Genomic DNA, 20,608 nt, shown 5'->3' on the forward strand with positions numbered 1-20,608 from the left:
AGCCGGATTTGGAGTACGCGGCGCCGGCTGGGCCGGAGAGGGCGGCGCGGCGGAGCCTCCAGTGGCCTCGGACGCTCCTTCTCGCCCGCGGCCGCCGCCCGCCTCCGCCTGCTCCTCCGTCCTGGCCGGGCCCGGCCGCCACTTCCGGCCGCTCACCTGGGACGCGCTCACCTGCCTCCGGGCGCCTGGGCACCAGGATGAAGGACCGGCTGGAGCAGCTGAAGGCCGTGAGTCCCGCCGCACCCGGGAACCGGGCGGGCCGGGGGCTGCGGGGGTGGAGCTGCGCGGGAGGGGGTCTTCTCTCGCTCCCCCACATCGAGGCTGGGCGGGGGGAGTGCGGGGCGGGCGCAAGGCCTGTCCTCCCCAAGCCCCAGACGCACCCACCCCTCCTCTCTGGGGTCATGTGCCGGTGATTCATCGCTAGGCTGCAATTTCCCTGGATGCCTCTAGTCTCCGCCCCCCCCCACCAAGCTGGACAGCATCAGTCTAGAGATGGGATCCGCGGGAGGTGGTGGGTGCTTGGGTCCAGCGGGGCTCTCTGTGAGGTCAAGGGTCACTCACCACCTGCCCCATGCTGCCTGGCACTGTGCCCAGGACCCACCTCCTCCCACGCTCCTCCTCGTTCCTCTCCTGGGGGACGCTGAGACAACTGCCCTCGCCCCCGGAGAGCAGCTCTAGTGGGTGACCTCCCGAGCTGTGAGCTGGTCACGTGCCTGGATGGGGGGGGGGAAAAGCTCTTCACCACCCAGCTGTCTGTAATTATTAATTTCCCCCCTCCCACGCCCACCCCCATCCTTGGGACAGCTGTGGTCAGGGCCAAGGATCTCAAGGTAGATCGTTTCCGGCTCTGCTGCACAAAAGATGTAAAACCTTAGGCTACGAACTCTTGAGCCTGTTTCCTTATCTGTCAAAGGGAGATTGATAATGGGGCTTAGTATAGAGAAGTGTTAAAGCATGGGTTAAGTCCAACATTCATTGATTCATTGAACAAATAATTATTGAGTGTATTCTGTGGGGCAGGCCCAGTGCTAAGCCCCGGGGATTGGGTGACTCAGGCTCTGTCTTAACGGAATTTAAAATGTAGCCCGTGATACAAGGTAGTCCATCTACTTGGGAGCTTGTCAGAAGCGCAGAAGCTTAGGCCTCAGTCTGGACCTATGGAATCAGAATCTGATTATCCATAAATCTCCCCGGGTGATCATGAGCACATTGAAGGTTGGGGAACAGGGGACTGGATAGAACTGGGTTTGCCTCCTGGCTCCACTACCTACCAGCCATCCCGTACTTAACCCTGGAGCCGAAGTTACGTCATCTTTCAAATGGGTAGTTGCGAGGACTAAACCCAAGAGAGCGTGCAGAGCCCTCTGTACGGCGCCTGGCACATACAGGACTAAGCAATGGTAAATCTTAGGCTCGTCACTGCGAAAGCTCTTCGGAAAAATAAAGCCTCGTACAAGTGTGAGGGCTTCTGGGCTGATGTCACAGTTATTTTTCTTTCTCCTCCGTTGTCTTGGCTGAGACCTTCTTGACCCTCTCACCTGCTCTAGGTCGTAGGGCTGCGGAGGAGGCCGGGGTGATGGGGAAGTGACGGAGGCCAAGGGGCAGCCACCGATGGTGGGAGTGAGCCTCCCAGCCTCCTACTTGCTCATTGTCATCTGAGCCTCATAACATCCCGTTTACTGTCAGGGCAGAATTGATTGCCTCTGTTTTTAAAGGTGAGGAAACTAGAGCTCAGACTGGGAAGGAGGGACGCCCCAGGTCACAGAGCTGGTGAGGGCTCAGCTCGGGGAGGAACCCAGGCTGCTGACCCCTCTTGCCCTGGGGCGGCAGAAAGGGAAGAAGAGTGTGGTTTTAGAGATCTTCCTGGAGCGCGCAGCAGGCAGTCCCAAAACAATGCAGAACTGGACAGCAGGCGGAGGTGGCACCCTTCCTTGCGTTAGGAAGTCCATTCCATGTCCGGCTTGCGGGGTCTTAGTTCCCCGACCAGGGATGGAACCTGTGCTCTCGGTTGTGAGAGCGTGGAGTCCTAACCACTGGACCGCCAGGGAAGTCCCTCCCATGGCCCTTTCAACGGCCATTGCCAACAAAGAGCACAGAGCCTTAACTGAGCTTTGAGTTCCAAGTATAAATTCACTTTGCCGAGGAACCCAAGCAAGTCCCTTTGCTTTTCCAATCCTCACTGTTACCTTCTGTAAAATGGAGCTAATGCTGTGTTTCTCCCTTTCCCTCTTGGGGATGTGGTGGAAGTGAGATTGTAGACGGCGCCGTTATGATGGCAGTGCTGTTCTGACATCACAGGTGCTGTTCCAGCCTTGTGGAGCAGGGGGATGGGTGGTAACACTGTGCAAGAGGCCCTGCCTGTGGGCTCAAAGGATTCCGATTGTGGCTTTGCCCTTTAAGAGCTGTGTTCCTTGGTGTCACTTTACCTCTCTGCTCCTCCAATCCCCCTTTGGAAAGCAAGGAGTTTGGCTGATCTCAGAAGCCCCTTCTGGCAATGTTAACGTTTTTCTTGAAGACTGTTTGTTGTTAAGGTTTAGATGGCTTTTGGCTTCTGGCCCACGTACGCTAACCAGCCCCTCCTTCCCCTGGGAGAGAGACACCCCCCGCCCCCACCCCCCACCCCCAGCAACAAGATAACCATCTTGTCTCTCTGATTCCTTTTATCAACGTTTGCGAACTGCATGAAACCAATTTCACCCTGAGCCTGGTGCAACCTCTGCCTTGGGGCTCTTTCTAAACTCTGGGGGAGGCGAGGCGTAAACTGTCTCCAGATAGCTGGAGAGCTGTCACGTGCAGGGGATTAGCTCTGCTCGGGGTAGATAGGAGGAGAAGACAGGAGGAGAAGACGTGAGGAGTGAAGAAGTGAGGCTGATGGGCAGACATGAGGGCTCTGTAGAAAGCGTTTTTGGTAGTCAGAGCTGCCCGAGGATGGGCTGGGCTGGCAGGACATGGGAGGGAGGCAAGAAGCTTGTTGGGATGTTACATGTTGTAGGAATCTGAGTGTTCTTGGAGGGGAGGGGAAGCACATGAGGAGATTCAAGGCCTCCATCAACTCTGAGGATGTGTGTTTCTAGAGATGCTTCATTGTGAGCCTGTCCCAAGCACTAGGAGGCTCTGAAGTCCATAGGACTGAGGTCTCAGAGTTGCTCCTCTAAAGTGGGTCATCGTACCCTCCCTATAGGGTCACTGAGGGTGAAACGAGATAATCCGTGATAATCACCCACCACAGTGAATTCGAGTTCCCCAAACTTGACCTGCTGGGAGCCGCATCCACACTGAAGGGCACCCCTTCCCGAGGCTACAGTCACAAGCCCTGGCTCATCTTATCTCTTGCATGGCCCCTCCTGGCTGGCCATCCCAGCAGCCTGCCCTTTCAGGGACATCAGACAGGCTTGCCAGGAATGTGCGGTGCCTACACCCAGCCTGTCTCACAAGGCGTTTCCTCCTAATTTCTCACCAGCTGAACTTTGGATCCGCTGAGTCCAGACAATTCCCATGTAGGAACCTCTTGCCTGGCCCTCTTTTCATTCAGCAAATGTTTACGGAGGGACTTCCCTGGTGGCGCAGTGGTTAAGAATCTGCCCGCCAGTGCAGGGGACACGGGTTTGAGCCCTGGTCCGGGAAGATCCCACATGCTGCGGAGCAGCTAAGCCCCTGTGCCACAACTACTGAGCCTGCAAGCCACAACTACTGAGCTCGCGTGCCGCAACTACTGAAGCCCGTGCACCTAAAGCCCGTGCACCTAGAGCCCGTGTTCTGTAAGGAGAGAAGCCACCGCAATGAGCAGCCCGTGCACTGCAACAAGGAGTGACCCCTGCTCACTGCGACTGGAGTGACCCCCGCTCGCTGCGACTGGAGAAAGCCGTCCCACATGCTGCGGAGCAGCTAAGCCCCTGTGCCACAACTACTGAGCTCGCGTGCCGCAACTACTGAAGCCCGTGCACCTAAAGCCCGTGCACCTAGAGCCCGTGCTCTGTAAGAAGAGAAGCCACCGCAATGAGCAGCCCGTGCACTGCAACAAGGAGTGACCCCTGCTCACTGCGACTGGAGTGACCCCCACTCGCTGCGACTGGAGAAAGCCGTCGGTGCGCAGCGATGAAGACCCAACACAGCCAAAAAAAAAAAAAAACCCCAAACAAAAAAACCGAGCGCCTACTGTGTCCTAAGCCCTCTGATAGGTGCTGGGGATGGGGATGGTAATGAACACATACTCCTGGGCCTTGGGGAGGTCACAGTCAGCTAGGGAGACACACAAGAAACAGACACAGTGTCCCATCCTTGGGACAGACACAGCCGCAGGAAGACCCTATTGGCCAGCCCCTAGTGCCCTGGGGGCTCTATGCTCCTGTTGAAGTCCGTGTTAAGGCTGAAATCTAATTCCTTCAGAGGCATGGGGAGTCTCCTAAGAAGAAAGGCAAGGATCCTGGATTTTCTCACCGTTCTCCGGTTGGCGAGTGCTTCACACAGACAACACGATCGGTGCTTTTTGACCTCTGCGTGCCTAGCGTCCTGCTGGGTATCCTATTAGGCAGAGTCATTTAATTTTTTTGGCCACGCCGCATGGCTTGTGGGATCTTAGCTCCCTGACCAGGGATCGAACCCGGGCCACGGCAGTGAAAGCACCGAGTCCTAACCGCTGGACCGCCAGGGAATTCTAGGCAGAGTTCTTATACAAAGTCCCGGTCTGAAAGAATACATGGTCATATAGGGAAAACAAAGGGGTATATTCCATGAAAAGAGAACCCCCAACTTCAAAGGTGGATAATGCTCTAGAGAAGCTGTGATGTGTGGAATGGAGGGCAAGGACTTTGGATCCCTGTGGAGATTAACCTGTAGAGACCTGGAAACATCTTGGGGTTTGCTGGTTCCTCCACAGCCAGCGCCAATAAGGACGCGCTAATGAAATCAACCACCTGAGGCCCTGAAGACCAGACTGACCTCTTCGCTCTTTCTGTTCTGTTTTGTGTCTTGCTGCATCTTAAACGACTTGGCCTCCTTCCCCATTTGAAGTTCCCGCATTTGAGTTCCTCAGGAGCACGGTTATAGTATAAGCATCAGAAACATGGAGCTGTACGTCCCCTTTAGAGCTTAATTCCTTCCAAGACTATTTAATGAGCCCCTACTACGTGCCAGGTGCTTTGGGTCACGGCCAGGTTGTAACACCCTGCCTGGAGACTGTCCACTGAGATTCCATCCTTTGGTGATAAGATGGCTAACTGGTCCGTGGTTCCTTCCTCACTCCGTCCCTCTCCCTGGCAGGATTCAGCCCCTGGGAGAGCTGTTCTGCCAAGAGCAGGGCTGAGATGAGAGTGATAGGGATTGAGTAGGGATTACAGACCCATCAGCCAGAAGCCAGAGAGAAAATGCTTGGCCGAGAGCCGGGGATTAGTGTTATTTTTATTCCTGGGAGGGGAGCGGGGAGGCCGGGGGTGGGGGTGCTGGCGAGAGCCTGGGAAGAAACAATCGTTCATGTTGTTTGCTCTCCCTTCAGGGCTCCTTTCCCCTTTTGTCAAAATTCCTGCCCATCTTCCAAAACTCACTTTACAGGTAACGCTCCCTAAACGCAGCCTAGAATATGCCCCCTCCTGCCGGCAGCCCTCACGGGCTGCATGTTGCTTTGCAGTGGAATATTGATACTTCCGTTAAGTCAGCGGGGTTTTTTCTTACCATGAAGTGGGCTTGAAACCACCTTCCATCTGGTTTTTATGGGTTGGACTCTTTCGCCTCCTAGGTCCCATTGTCTGATGGCTCTATGACTTGGTGTCACCGTATCAACTGCAGTAACAATGATCATTTATTGAGCTGCTACTTACTGTCGGAAAGGACTTGTGTTCGGTGCCTTACACACCTTGTCTCTAATCCTCTGAACCCCACAAGGCAAGATGGTGTTATATATTATTGCCATTTTACAACTAAGGGAATTGAGGTTCAGATTAGATTGAGATTCCCAGCTGGGAAGTGGTGAGATCAAGAATTGAACAAGTCTGTCTTGCTTATTTATATCACCCTACGCTGTATATAATCATCTCCCCAACTGCACTGTATGCCCCTGATGCGGTGGCTGATGGGACGTTCTCCTGGGGTCCCCGGGCCAGCACTCTGCCTGGCAGTCCCCTAGTAAACACTTGTCCATTGACTGACTGATCAACAGCACCTTGGCCCTTACACACCCCGGATTCATCACTAGGACTTTCCGTCCCCTCTGGGTTGGTGCAACTTTACCTGCTTGAAGTGCGGCGTTTACTCAGGGAACCCATGAATTTGCTAACGAAGCCAGGGGTCACTGTTCTGTCCTCTGGGATGAGGATGGATGAGTTCCAAGGCTCCTAGCTGTACCCCAGCCCAACACCTCACGGAGGGTTGCCCCTTTTCAGAAAGACCGTGAAGGAGAAGATGTGGATACCACGGTGAAAATCTAGCAACCTCGTTCTTCCCCTGGAAAATCTTATATGTCCCTCAAGGCTCATTTCCAATGTCGCTACAAGGAAGCTTCCAGATCTGGCATTCACCAGGCCTTCCCTGGGCTTCCACAAATCTTTATTTTTGTCGATACGTAAAAGCAGCCACGTAATGTTATGTTAAATCCTCCTCTCTCAGAGCCCAGACCACACACGCCTCATTCCCCCTGTGTTTTCACTTTCCAGCCCACAGCTCAGAAAGCTGTAAACCTTGCTGCCCAGTGGATGAACGGGGATATTCTACAAATGAACTTACTGGGAGATTCTGTAGTCCCGAGGGGCCTCACCTCCAGCCTTTTACATTAGGCCCCTTTGTAGCTTCCTCCCCTCATCACTGTCTCCCCTGTTAGGTCAGCCTGTTTTCTGGCATTGGGCCGTGTCCATGGCAACATTCTCCTGTCTCCATCTGGAGACGTGAGTAAGGTTCAGCCCCCACCCAAAGAGATTAGTAGAGCGTATACTATCTGGGTATGTTTAGCTGCCTGGGTCAGGGCAACGCGGTACAGCAGCAAGATTGCTTTTTTTAGAACTAAACGTTTTATTCTAGACTAATTTCAGATTTACAGAAAGGTTACAAGGATAGTGCAGAAAGTTCCTGTCTACTGGGTTTCCTCCATTGTTAATATCTCAAGTTATGATGGTACCTTTGTCGAAACTGAGAGACTGACCTTGGTACATTGCTATTCACTAAACTCTAGACTTTATTTAGATTCCACTTGTTTTCCCATGATGTCCCTTTTTCTGATCTAGGATCCCACCCAAGATAATGTATTTCATTGAGCTGTCATGTTTCTTCAGCGTCCTCTGAGCTGTGACAGTTTCTCAGTCTTGCCTCGTTTTTCACGACCTCTTTGGTATAGCATCTGTGTTTTAGTTCTTTGGATGTTTGCGGGGGTGGGGGCGGGGGTGGAGGGGGGCTGCAGGCTACAGCTGGGGGTGGGGTTTGCCGTTAAGAGGCATCACTCCATGGTGGTGGAGACCAAGGGCTCTGCAGCAAACTGCCTGGGCTCTCCTCATGCTCTGTCTGCATGGTCTTGGGGAGGTTGCTTGCATCTTTATACTTTATAGTTTTCTCAGCTGTAAGGTGGGGAGGGTCCCCAGAAGATTCTTTTTTCTTTTCTTTTTTTTTTTGCGGTACGCGGGCCGTTGCGGAGCACAGGCTCCGGACGCGCAGGCTCAGCGGCCATGGCTCACGGGCCCAGCCGCTCTGCGGCCTGCGGGATCCTCCCGAGCCGGGGCACGAACCCATGTCCCCTGCATCGGCAGGCGGACTCTCAACCACTGCGCCACCAGGGAAGTCCCCCAGAAGATTCTTGTAGAGATTAAATGCCTTGGTAAATAAATATAAGGCACATATCTTAGAATCCTCATCCCAGGCGGCGCTCAGTAACTGTTAGGTATTATGACTATTAGTGAAGTGCTCTGGGAGGATCCTTAGGGCGAGGGGCTTGTGGGACAGAGGCTGAGGATGCACTAGAGAAGACACTGAGCTCCTTCCTCCTTCTTGTATCCTTGGCAACTGGATACTGTGGGGTGCTGAGGGGGCAGTGGGGGGTGGGAGGAGCGGGCGGAAGTCAGGAAAAAGTGGAGAAGGCTACGGTAGGGGAGGAAGCAGAAGAGGGTAACCTTTGAATCTCCTTGAATGCTCCTGGGGTGAGAGGGAAAGCAGGAAAAGGTGTGGTCTTCTCACCCCAGATGGACTTCCTGTAGGTATCCTTTGCGTACATCCATGCAACCTTCAAAATCTCCCCGAGAAGTCACCTTTGCATCCGTTTTCTAATACCTCCCCCTTCCCTGGGCTCCGCCTTGACTTCAGGTGACGTGGTGTGCGCCACCTTCTCCTGGGTGTACAATTCCTTGTGCTAAGTGCTGTCATCATTTACCACGTGGCATTGCAATGACCTGTGTGCCTGTCTGCCTCCCATTTGAGACCATGAGGTCCGGAAGGGCAGGGGGTGCTGAGTTTGGTCTGTTTCTCCAGCGTTCTGTACTATTGCTTGGGAAATGATAGATGTTCAATAAATCGTGTTGGCCGAGTAGATGGACAGATGGACCTGTTACTGTGGATGGGACCTTGTAGTGAGTGAGAAGGAGAAGGTAGTAGGCGAGGTGGTTGGTTATGAGACCCCAAGATCCTTCTTTAAAATAACCCACTGTGGGGCTTTCCTGGTGGCGCAGTGGTTGAGAGTCCGCCTGCGGATGCAGAGGACATGGGTTCGTGCCCCGGTCCGGGAAGATCCCACATGCCGCGGAACAGCTGGGCCCGTGAGCCATGGCCGCTGAGCCTGCGTGTCTGGAGCCTGTGCTCCGCAACGGGAGAGGCCACAACAGTGAGAGGCCCGTGGACCGCAAAAAAATTAAAAAATAAAATAACACTTGGGTTCAAAAGAAACCAAAATGGAAATGACAAACTATTTAGAAATGAATGATAATGAGAGTAGTAAAGGTCAAAATTTGTGAGAATGTCGCAAAAGCAAAATTCAGGAGGAGGTTTATTTCTTTAAATCCGTATAGTAGAGAAATGACTTCATTCAAATAAATGAACTACAATTTAGCTCATTCTAAGGGTCCTGCTGCCACCTTCTGAGAATTGGCATTAGAGTCGCATCTTTTGCGGAAACACTTTTTAGAGAAAAGTGTCTGCATGGCATGGTCTTGGGAGTTTAATATGTACCCAGCATTGCTCTAAACACTTCACATGCATTCACTAATTTAATCCTCACAACAGTTCTATGAGCAGATTATTCATGCTACAAACAAGGAAACCGAGTCTCAGAGAGGTTAAGTCACTTGTTTAAGGTCACACAGGTACCTGCGTGGCAGAGCTGGGTTTTCAACTCAGACAGTCAGATATAGCTCCACATACCTGCACACTCATGGGATTCTATGCACTGCTATCTTTTTCATTCATGCGTATAGATTAGATCAACTTAGTTGTACTGACATTGCATCATCCCCTGAAATAAGTGAGGGCGTGTTTCTGATCCAGCATGGGAAGGGCATCTTCAAATAGAGTGTAGGGGGTAAGAACTGGGGCTCTTGGCTCCCACACACCTGCTTTTGAGTCCTAACTCTGCCACTTATTAGCTGAATCACCTGGGACAAGTTATTTAATCTAATTAAGTAGTTGTCTCAGCTGTCAATGGGGAAAGTCCTATTTGTCCCTCATAAGGTTGCCGTGAGAATTAAATAATATGTGTGAAACCACAAGAGCGCCTGCAGCAAGATACACATATTATCTGGTGGTATCATTGTTACGGCAGAACGCGTGGAGCAGGGCCGTCAGGGACTTTGCCTCTCGTTCAGTTGTCCCGCGACTCACTGGCCTTGGGTTTATTCCTCAGTGTCTTCATCTCCAAATGGGGCCAATTCTTGCCTCAGACTGTTAAGCCAGAGCGTCATCTTGAAAGTAAAAGTGCGAGGCTCACCCAGGGTACCGTTATCGCTTGATTTCCTCTATCGCAGGTGTTAGGGGAGAGGCAGTCGGTGGAAAGGGGAAGCGTTCCCTCTGGGAGGGTTTTGCTGGAAGAGACCACAGTGTAGGAGGGAGAAGGGGCATAGGAGAAAGTCCCTCTGACTCTCAAATGGGGGACAGAGAACACTGAGTGCCTATTCAGAGCTGACACTTCCTCAGAATTTCTGGCTCTTTTTTTTTTTTTTTTTGCGGTACGCGGGCCTCTCACCGTTGTGGCCTCTCCCGTTGCGGAGCACAGGCTCCGGACGCGCAGGCTCAGCGGCCATGGCTCACGGGCCCAGCCGCTCCGCGGCACGTGGGATCTTCCCGGACCGGGGCACGAACCCGCGCCCCCTGCATCGGCGGGAGGACTCTCGACCACTGCGCCACCAGGGAAGCCCCTGGCTCTTTTAATTAGAGAAGAGAGGCTGGAAAAACCCGATGTTGGGCCGAGGGTGCAAGGGCATGAGTGTGTGTTTGGAATCCTTGGGCGTGGTGGTACTTGTCTTTGGGAATCCACAGGCCCTCATCCTGGAAGGAGGCTGGTGGGCGAAGTAGGCTGCAGGGACAAGAAAAGTCACGCGTCCTTGTCTCTTTGAATCGGATTTATTGGGTGAAGATCTGGGTTTATAAAGAAGAGTTTATAGCCCCAAGCAAAGAGCTATTTACATGTTCAGAGAAGGAGGTGCGGGAATCTGTGCTCACCTGTTCCCACCGGCCACCGTCCTTTAATACCCCACAAGGGGAAGTCAGGACCAGATGCCCCTTCCTAGTCCAGACTGCTGGTCCCATCCTTTCTGTTGTTATTTCCTTCGCCCCAAAACTTTCCTGAGGGCTCCTGGGTCTCCCCTCTTGTCCGGGGACCCTCTCGTCTTTCTGGGGTCTGACACCTGAGGCAGGGAGGGCATCGGAGAGCCAGTAAACGGTGACCTCTTCATTTGGGATGGCGTTTTATTTGGTCTCTTTCTTTGTTCCTTCTATCTTGCCACTCTGATTTGTAATGATCTTTAAGGAGTTGCTGATGATTTAAACCTATGTTGCCGCTGTGTTTTAACTTGTGAAGGAGAGAGGGGACCCCCTCTTCTTTCCCTTTTCATTAGAAGGCATCCATTCATTTACTTTGGTGGTTTTCCAGCTAGCTAAGCTTGCTTCCTTCTTTCTCCCTTCCTATTTTCCTCCCTCCCTCCCTCCCTCCCTCCCTTCTTTCCTTTTTCTCTTGGTAAGAGGCCTCGTTCTGAAAATGAAATCTTATATTCAACCTCAGTGTAAAAAGCAGATGAAAATGAAGCTATGCGGATTGAAGAGGGGGTGCGGGCCAACCTGCTTGACTTCCCCCGGTGGTTTCTTCTTCTTCTCTTTTTTAAATACATTTATTTATTTATTTTTGGCTGCATTGGGTCTTCTTTGCTGTGTGCGGGCTTTCTCTAGCTGCGGCGAGCAGGGGCTACTCTTCATTGCGCTGCACGGGCTTCTCATTGCGGTGGCTTCTCTTATTGCAGAGCACGGGCTCTAGGTGCACGGGCTTCAGTAGTTGCAGCACGTGGGCTCCAGCAGTTGTGGCTCGCGGGCTAAGAGTGCAGGCTCAGTAGTTGTGGCGCACGGCTTAGTTGCGCCACAGCATGTGGGATCTTCCCGGACCAGGGCTCAAACCTGTGTCCCCTCCATTGGCAGGCAGATTCTTAACTACTGTGCCACCAGGCAGGTCCCTCCCGGCGTGGCTTCTGAGGCACCCTGGAGGTCTCCTGGGGTTCCACAAAGCCTCATTGGAAAGCTAAGCTCCTTACTTGGTGAGAGAACCAAGGCTTAGTGGAGACAAGTGCTGTCCCCAAGGCCCCCAGCGCCTTTCTCTCAGCCCCACTTTCTGCAGGGCTGGGCTGCTGTGAGTGGGGTGCAGTGGAATTAACAAGGGCTCAGGACCAACAACCAAAGTGTGAGCCCCGACTCTGCACATCAGTAGCTGGGAGGCCGTGAATAAATGAGAACTTCTCTGCCCTGCAGGTTCTCAATGACAGAATTTAGGAGGGGTTCATTGACACAGCGTGCGTGAAGCAGCCAGAGCGTGGCGGCCACCTAGCACCTCCTGGGGGCTCTGCAGGTGGTAACTGTTTTTATTAAAGGAGCTGATGAAGAGGGACCCACAGTCCAACAGACTAAGGATGACAGAGAAGGCCCTTGAGAGAAGGGCAGTGAGGCTGAGTGAGAGGAATTGCAGGTTGAGTCCTGGGCCCCTGAACTCTTTCCACTGTGTCCAGAGAGAGAGTCATAGCCCTGGCTGTCCTCACCGAGTTTTGGGGTGCATTGAGGGGTGGGGGCGGGGGATGGAGCCCAGATTCGAGCTCAGTGCTGCCTGAGTCATTGGTGGTATCTCCCATGTCTTGGCAGGAGAGGCAGCAGGAGGTCGGGGGAGAGGAAGCGGGTGGTGGGGCTTGTGGTTCTCATGTACGTTTTTTTACTGCAGCGGGTGTTGCAGCTACTCTGACGGTCCTATTATCACATGCCTTGATGCTTTGATAAAGATGCCAAAGTTCTCTTCTTGGCTGTGCCCAGTCATGTGGGCTGAAGATAAAGTGCACCATGTGCTTTCCTTGCCCTTGGGGTCCCGGAGGCCTCTGGGTCTGTAAGAGCACGGATGTGTCAGAGGGGAAGGACCCTTGCCCTGGGATCTGGTAGGTCCCCTTCCGGGGAAGCCTGGTTCCAGCGTCACGCGACTCAGGTCACCTGGGATGATGGCCTCTTTCTGGAGTTTTCTGGTCTGGACGAAGCTCTGTTGCTTTCGTTGCCATTGCTATTTTATATTTTGAAGGCAGCACGCTACGGTGGGAAAAACTCTGCACAGGAAGATGGGCATCAAGAAACCTGGGTTCTATTCCTGGCTGCTCCAGTAGCTCATTATTTGGTCTTGGGCCTCGGTTTACCCATCTCTTAAGTGAGAGAATTTGATGATCGAAATATGTAGGGTTGCATGCAGCTCTAAAAGTTCTATATCGTTTTTTATTTTTCTTTCCTGTTTACGGGTACTTTGATCCAGATTAAAGCTATAGAGAAGATGACTTTGCTGGATCTCATGTACGGTTGTTTTATTGAGATGTTATCATGTGCTATTCGTTGTGTAAGGCACTTAAAATTATTATCTTACTTAATCCTCACAAGAGCCCTGGTGGACACTTTTGTTCCTGTTTTTGTAGGTAAGGAAATTGAAGCTCAGAGATGTTGAGCCCCGTATTTAAGGCTCAGTGACTAGCATGAAGGGAAGCCAGTTATAGAATCCTGGTGGTCCTGATGCTGCAGAATCGATCTTCTTGACTAAGCCTTTGCGTGAGCACTTTCCGCGGAGGAGAACACACGCTTTTAGACATCACGTCTTTACAACTAGGTGATGGGGAAACTGACACTTATTAGGCACTGCCGTGTGCCCTGTGTCGTGCTAGAAGCTTTCCACGTATGAACTCTTCCAAGCCTCGTAAAAGTCATAGCGTGTATGGTGTTATTACCATTTACGGGTAAACTCAGGTCAGTGAGGGACTTGACAGAGGTCTCACAGCCAGTTACTGGTAATAACAGGTTTTGGACCTCGGTTGTGGGTGACCCAAGACTTCTTTTTTCCCAGTTCACATGTCCTCTCACTGGAGGTGGCCCAGGCTGCCCTGTTAGAGCCTGTTCAAAGCCAACGTGTGGCCGTCTTGGGTGGGGAATCCCTGTACAAATTCCAGGGGTCTCAAAAGTGCATGTGACGATGGAGGGCTAGGGGCCTGTGTCCCATGCTTCAGGACACACGTGTTCCCAGCTTCCAAAACCTTCCCTTAGTCCATCCCACGACGGCAGCCTCATCCCATTTCCATAGCACGTGTACCTATTTGAAGAAAACTGAGTTGACACCCTCATGTGTGTCTATACACACACATACATGGGATATATCCCCTCAGTGGGGGTCTCTACAAGACCTCCAAAGAGAGGAAACTCAACAAATGCTTGTTAACTCACCTTCCTGGAGGGAGACCAGGTTCCTGTTTTCTAGTGAGGATCTCCGAGATCCTTTTTGGGAGATGGAGCTCTCTGGAGGCTGCTGAGAGGCCCAAGTATTGATGATAGTTGATAAAAGGAGCATTTTATCCCACACTTCAGAAACTGCTGGGTGGATCCAGGCTGCCGGTCTCTGGTAGGGGTTATTTATTCAACTAGAATTGATTAAGTTTCCGTTACATATATAGCGTATGGTAAGTGCTCAGTATACATGCGGAATAAGTTAATTAATGACAAGTACAAGTAATTTTATTTTACTTATTTATTTTTTTTGACCACTCCCCATGGCTTGTGGGATCTTAGTTCCCCGAGCAGGGATCAAACCCAGACCCTCAGCAGTGAAAGAGCGGAGTCCTAACCACTGGACCGCCAGGGAATTCCCAAGTACAAGTAATTTTAATTACAAGTGACAGAAGCCGGTTCTGGCTAAATGAGTAAAAAACAGCATTACAAGAATACTATTAGACTCATTGAAAGAATACTGGGGAAGATCTATAGAACTAGCTCTAAGCCAGGGGGTGGGTTAGGGAGGACAGAAACAAGGGTAGCCCTGGGAACCAAGCAGGTATCTCTGTTGGGTGCTGCTATAGGTTGACTCGGCTCTGTTCACTTCACAATTCAGAATCCTCAGGGAGCTTGGGTGGTGGTTGATAACCTTCCCAGAATCATGTGGGGAAGGTCGGGGTTATCTTCACAAAGGGAGGTGTTCTGGGCAGGCACACACTCAAAGTATCTTCTCCAGTGGAGAAGATACATAAGGCAACCCTGACCCTCCAGGAGTTTACAGTCAGTGGGGAAGGATAGATAAGTGAAGGGATAATTAATAGAGGGCTGGGATTGGTGCTGTGGAAGGTTTGCACAAAATGCACTGGGAGCTCAGGGAGGTTTTCAAGTTTGCATGGGGGGTCGGGGAGTGTCAGATCAGCGAGGAGTTTGTTCGAGATTGAGTTTTAAAGGCTCAATAAAATTTTGCCAGCTGGACAAATGCATTTCAGGAAGAAGTCCTTGTGTGACCGTTCAGCAATATGAAAGAATGGTGTGTCCAGGAAGTGCTAGGAGTTTCCAAGCGCCTGGTCCAGAGATGCATGTAGAGGGAGAAACGTGGGCGGGACTGGATCTTAAAGGGCCCCGTATGCTCTGTTAGGCTTTGGGACTTGAAATCCTGGGACTTTCAATCCTGAGAACTATCACTGAACGACTTTAAGTGGCAAAAGGACGGGATCAGTCCTAAGTTTTAGGAAGGTGATTGTTGGGGGCTGTAGCAATGTCCTCAAATTCAGTTCCTTTGGAGGTGGCTATTAAGCTTGGGTTGCTGATGGTTGCAGACCAGCCAGAGAATGAGATTACAGAGGATCCAGTCAGAAGAGGCTCCCCAGATGGCTGGAGAGTCCCAAATTTCCGTGGGAATTCCCGGTAACTCCATCTGCTGTAGCAGGTCTGGGGGATGGTAGCAGGGGAAGGAAAGAGGCCCCTGGTGGCTTTCCTTGCTAGTGGAGTTCCCATGTTGAGAGTGACATGTCTTGGCTAAGGAGGCCAAAGGCCACTGAAGGGTGTGGAGAAGCAGGTGTCGAGGGGTTCACCCCCTCCCCACCTCCACTCCCAACGACCAGGTCTTCCTTGCTTAGAGGTGGGCTGTGTGTAATGCAGCAGTCGTCTGGGAGGAGCATCTGGGAAGGATGCAGAAGCCGCCGAGGCCCTTTAGCTGGGTGGGAATGGAAGCACTTCCTTTAGATAGCCATTTTGTGCTTTTGTAGAGGTAGCTGAATGAGATTATGAAAGCCGGGGTCCCCGGGGGTTGCTGGGGGCTGCCGAGAGAGCTTCCTTTTCCCCATAAACATGAGCTCTGACAGGGAACAGCACACAGCGCTGTTTCCTTTGCAGTAGGTGGTTTCTGAAAACAGGAAAATGTGTGCTCCTTCTGTGATGATTTGAAGCTAGTGCTTTGGAGGAATTGGGACTGTCTTAATACAGATCCCCGGTACAGTAGGTCATGCATCTGAACGTTGTGGAGAAGAGTTTAGGAACATATGGTCCAAATCCAAAGGATGGGCTAGAATCTGCCTGTCTCCAACATTTTAGCTGTGTGACTTCGGCCAAGTTACATAACCTCTCTGTTTTATGTTCTCCAACTGGAGTGAGTTATAGTAACATCACCAATACCACCACCACCAAAACATAATATTTACTGAGTAGTTACAGTATGCCAGGCACTGTGCCAAAGTGTTTTATATTCATTAGCTCATTTATCTTGTAAACGAACCTATGACGTAAGTGGTGTTCTTATTAGCACTTTACAGATAAGGAAACCTAGGCACAGCGAGTTTAGTAACTTGCTCCCTTCTTCCCCTCATCCCCCTGTAAAAATATCAGTAAGTATGGAGCTAGGATTTAAACTTAGACAGTGTGACATCAGAGTTTGATACATCACAGAGCTGTTCTGAGTTTTAAAGGAGATTATGTATGTAAAATGTTCACTACAGATATAGCTCCCGGTCTTTAGGGAGCATTCAGTGCTGTTCGTTATTTCGGGTGCTTTTGGTCTCACCCTCCTTTTTGTCGCTCACAGAAGCAGCTGACACAGGATGACGATGCCGATGAGGTCGAGATTGCTATTGACAACACAGCTTTCATGGACGAGTTCTTTTCTGAGGTAGGTGCCCTTCCGGTATTTTTTTTCTGAATGGACATAAGGAAACACAACTTCCTTAGTAAAGAATAAAACCCCCCAGATCTTTCAAGGGTAGCAGAGGAAAGTCAGTCTTTTGCTGGGGTGGAATGGACACACCAAGAAGTTACACGGAGAGTTTCTTCAGTACTTGGGAGGATTTTTAATCTTACCGAGAAAGTCAGGAGAAGGTAAATTATATATATTAAAGAGATGCTTTTAAGGTCTTACGCTACATGACAACATTTTAATGATATCCTTTCTTGCCTGAATTACATAGTTTAAATACAGAACCAACCCTGGGGGCCCAGCCACAAGAGTGGGGGAAAAAAAAATGCATTTCATTACATTTTTAGGCCTGTGATTCGGGTAGATCAGAATTGTTGTTTCCAAAAATTCAATCCCTTTGACTCCTCTGGTGATAACTGAGAAACCAAGAAACCACCAGTTTATGTTTTTCGAAATTCAGCAGAGGCAAACATGGGTGTCCCGTGTGTACAGATTCACATAGTCTTTGATGTAGAGGGTCCTGTTGGAAGGTGCTGTGGTAGACAGTGATGGGAAGCTTGGGTGGGGCGTTGGGGGGCGTTGTGTATCATGGACAGAAACACAGCCTTTGAAGCCAGGGAAATGTGGGTTCAAACCTCAGCCCGCTTCTGACAGCTGTTGATCTTGTGAACGTTCCCTTAACAGGCTTGGTTTCCTTATCTGTACCTTGCGATTGATAATGTAATTCCCCATGGGGCTATTAGGAGGATCAAATGGGTTAGTGTTTCTAAAACATTCCACGTAGCATCTGACGTACATGTGTTTCAATAAAACCAAACCAAGCCACAAGAAGTTCCGGCACTGAAGTTCCTGCCACCATGTTATGGTTTCTTTATTTAGGCTTTTTATTGCATATATAAAAAGGCGTCATATTCTTCTTGCAGGGGAGGTGTGGGTGCTTCCTGTCATCTGGAAAAGCCACCCTCTAGTTCTTTCCTAAGTGGAGCGGAGCGGGACGTGATGGCTTATGCCAGTTCATCTGTGAGAGTCACAAGCAGGTTTCAGAGCGAACTTGAGTGTGTGCTGACCTGATTGGGAAGTTGGCTGTGAATACTGCACAGATCCCCACCCTCTCCATGGGTGGGTCCATCTCTTTGGTGGAGGAGTCATAGTCAGATCAAACAATGCTTGAGTTTTGTGAGTCCAGTATTGTTCTAGGTGTGGACTGTGGAAGGAAAAGGTCTTTCTGTTCAGTGCTGGGGGTGGACTTAAGGAGATGCATGACATCATTGTAGCTCATTCCTCTGGTCTTGCCGTAGAGAACCAGTTACATTCACTTCTTTCCTAGGATAAGGATTCTTCTCCATTAACGGTGCCCTACCTCTTTTCTGAACCCGTAAGAGGGGCCCCGAGAGGCAGTACTCCTTGTGAGGTGGGAAGATGGTGGGCCTTGGCCTCCAAGACCTGGTCAGAGTCTATCCTCAGGCCTTTAGTAGCAGTTAGCCTTGGTCAGGTTCCTTAGCCCGGCTGGGTTCTGATTCCTGCTCTGGAAACTGGGAATGGCAGTACTTAACCTTTCAAGGCTGTTGCGAGGATCACATGAGATCACATGAAGATTGTACATCTGGAAAGCATCATCTGAACAGAACCGCGCCAGGTGGATGGCAGTTATTTGGGGCGACTTAACAAGGTCCCGAGGGCTGTTGCTTTTCTTATTGCTTTCTCTTAGTTAAATGCTTTTCTATCATTTGGGAATGATATCGTATCGTATTTAGGGTGGAGAAGGGGACCGCGTGGTGGGGTGGAAAGAGCATGACTTTTTGGACATAGTTCCCTACCTGCCACTAACTGTGTGATCTTGGGCACACGCCTTAACTTTTCTCTAAGTCTCTGTGGGTTTACCTGTGAAATGGGGAGGAAAATGTTCACCAGACAGATCTGTTGGGGATGAAAGGAGCCAGCACTCAGAAAGTGCTTAGAGAGGGCTTAGGGAAATGTTACCTGCCTCTGGACTCATGTAGATAGAGCACAGGGAGGATCAGTGTTGACGTGGGGCAGAGGCAGGAGGGAGCCCGTCATGGAAAGAGGTTGTGCAGGCTCTGGCTCCCCACGGATCCCGGTCCAAATGTCAGCTCTGCCCATTACAATGGTATAGCTTTGGAAAAGTGGTTTAGCTGCTCTAAACCCCAGTTTCCTCTAAAACAGGCCGAGCGGTATTACCTGCTGGTTGTTATAAACATAAAATGAGAAAGTATACGGAGGTACCCGCACGGTGCCTGACCTACAGTAAGTATGTCTTCAGTAAATTTTAGTTCTCATCAGCATTCGGTTCCCCAGTGTATTTGTGAGTAAATAGACCACAAACTTTACTTTAGAGAATGTGGTCTGGAAATATCCTTGAAGGTGGGTTAAAGTGCATTCCAGATAATAGGGATTTGGGGAAATGAAAAGGTTTCCCTCTATATGTGTCTAAGGAATACACCCAGTACCTCCTGCAGGATACATTGATAGCTGTGTAGATTTCTTGGGGATGCACTCTTGTGATAAAAGGTACCCTTTGGACTGCTTTCAGCAGGTAGGTCACCCCTGGTTATTTGCTGAGGACTGATGGTGTGAATCACAGCTTGGTGAGAGAGGCATTTGCAAGGTACAGATGAAGTCACAAGATCAGGATGTTTTCAAAATGTGCTTTGCCCCGTAAAACTCAAGTGGTTTCTCCAGCCTCCCGGTTATTATAGAAAAGAGTTGACCCTTGGGTGTTGAGGCCTCCTTGGCTGTTAAAAAGCCAGGGTCTAGTAAATGATAAACCTTCGATTTTTTGTCTGATTTGCAGTTGTCTGTATTTTCCTTGGTCTCTGTTCAGTCGGCAGAGAGTGCAGAGTTTTAGAGGAAACAGAACCTGCCTGAGAGGGCAAGATTGAGAGATGGAGTCGGCCTGCTGTGTAACAAACCACCTTACCAGTTAGTGGGGTGAAGCGACCACTTTGTAATTCTGATGGCTTCTGTGGATTAGGGATTCAGACAGGGCCCAGTGAAGGTGGGTTTTTTTTGTGGGGGGGGAGGGCGGGGGCTGTGCCCTCGCGACTTGTGGGATCTCTCAGTTCCCCATCCAGAGACTGAACACGGGCCCCAGCAGTGAAAGTGCTGAATCTCTTAACCACCAGACCACCAGGGAGCTCCCGGAGGTGGGTTATTTTTGCTACACAGTTTCTGGGGCCTTGAATAACCAGAGTCTGGAATCTCAGAGACTTTTTTTTTTTTTTAAATATTTGTTTATCTGTTTATTTGTTTGGCTGTGCTGGGTCTTAGTTGCAGCACGTGGGATCTTTTAGTTGCAGGTTGCAGACTCTTAGTTGCAACATGCCAACTCTTGGTTGTGGCATGTGGGATCTAGTTCCCTGACCAGGGATCGCACCCTGGCCCCCTGCACTGGGAGCACAGAGTCTTAGCCACTGGACCACCAGGGAAGTCCCTGGAATCTCAGAGACTTCTTTTTTTTTTTGCGGTACGTGGGCCTCTCACTGTTGTGGCCTCTCCCGTTGCGGAGCACAGGCTCCGGACGCGCAGGCTCAGCGGCCATGGCTCACGAGCCCAGCCGCTCTGCGGCACGTGGGATCCTCCCGGGTCGGGGCACGAACCCGCGTCCCCTGCATCGGCAGGCGGACTCTCAACCACTGCGCCACCAGGGAAGCCCCTCAGAGACTTCTTAATTCAAGCATCTGGTGCCTGAAGTAGGGTGAGTCAAAGGAGCACCTGTACTTGACCTCTTTCTGTGGCACGGGCTCCTCAGCATGACCAGCTCAGGGTCATCGGTTTGGTGGAGGAGGCTTAGGGCTCCAAGACAAGCATTGTAGCTGTGCAGGTCATACAGCCCATCGCTCGTATCGTACTCACAGCTCCATATGCCATCATCCTACACCAGCATCGCAGGCAGGGGGAGAGCAGGAGCTAGAAAAGTTCAGAAATCCTTTGATCAGGGAGGAAAACTACCCAAACCCTCCACGCTGACTTCCCCTGGGGCTC

General features: G+C 50.9%; 1 protein-coding gene across 7 annotated transcripts in view; it reads left to right on the top strand.

Moving 5' to 3' along the window:
- The window catches only part of STX3 (syntaxin 3), a 54,617-nt gene continuing 34,009 nt past the window's right edge, over window positions 1-20,608 (top strand). For all 7 annotated transcript variants that reach the window (XR_009520413.1, XR_009520414.1, XM_060018970.1 and 4 more), the window contains exons 1-2: window positions 1-227; window positions 16,499-16,582. Coding sequence is in view for 5 of the 7 variants with exons in the window: in XM_060018970.1 (XP_059874953.1) it covers window positions 198-227; window positions 16,499-16,582 (114 nt within the window). In the remaining 2 variants the exon portion in view is untranslated. The remainder of the gene's footprint in view (window positions 228-16,498; window positions 16,583-20,608) is intronic.

Source organism: Delphinus delphis, chromosome 8 (assembly GCF_949987515.2).
Source record: "Delphinus delphis chromosome 8, mDelDel1.2, whole genome shotgun sequence".
Classification (NCBI taxonomy): domain Eukaryota; kingdom Metazoa; phylum Chordata; class Mammalia; order Artiodactyla; family Delphinidae; genus Delphinus; species Delphinus delphis.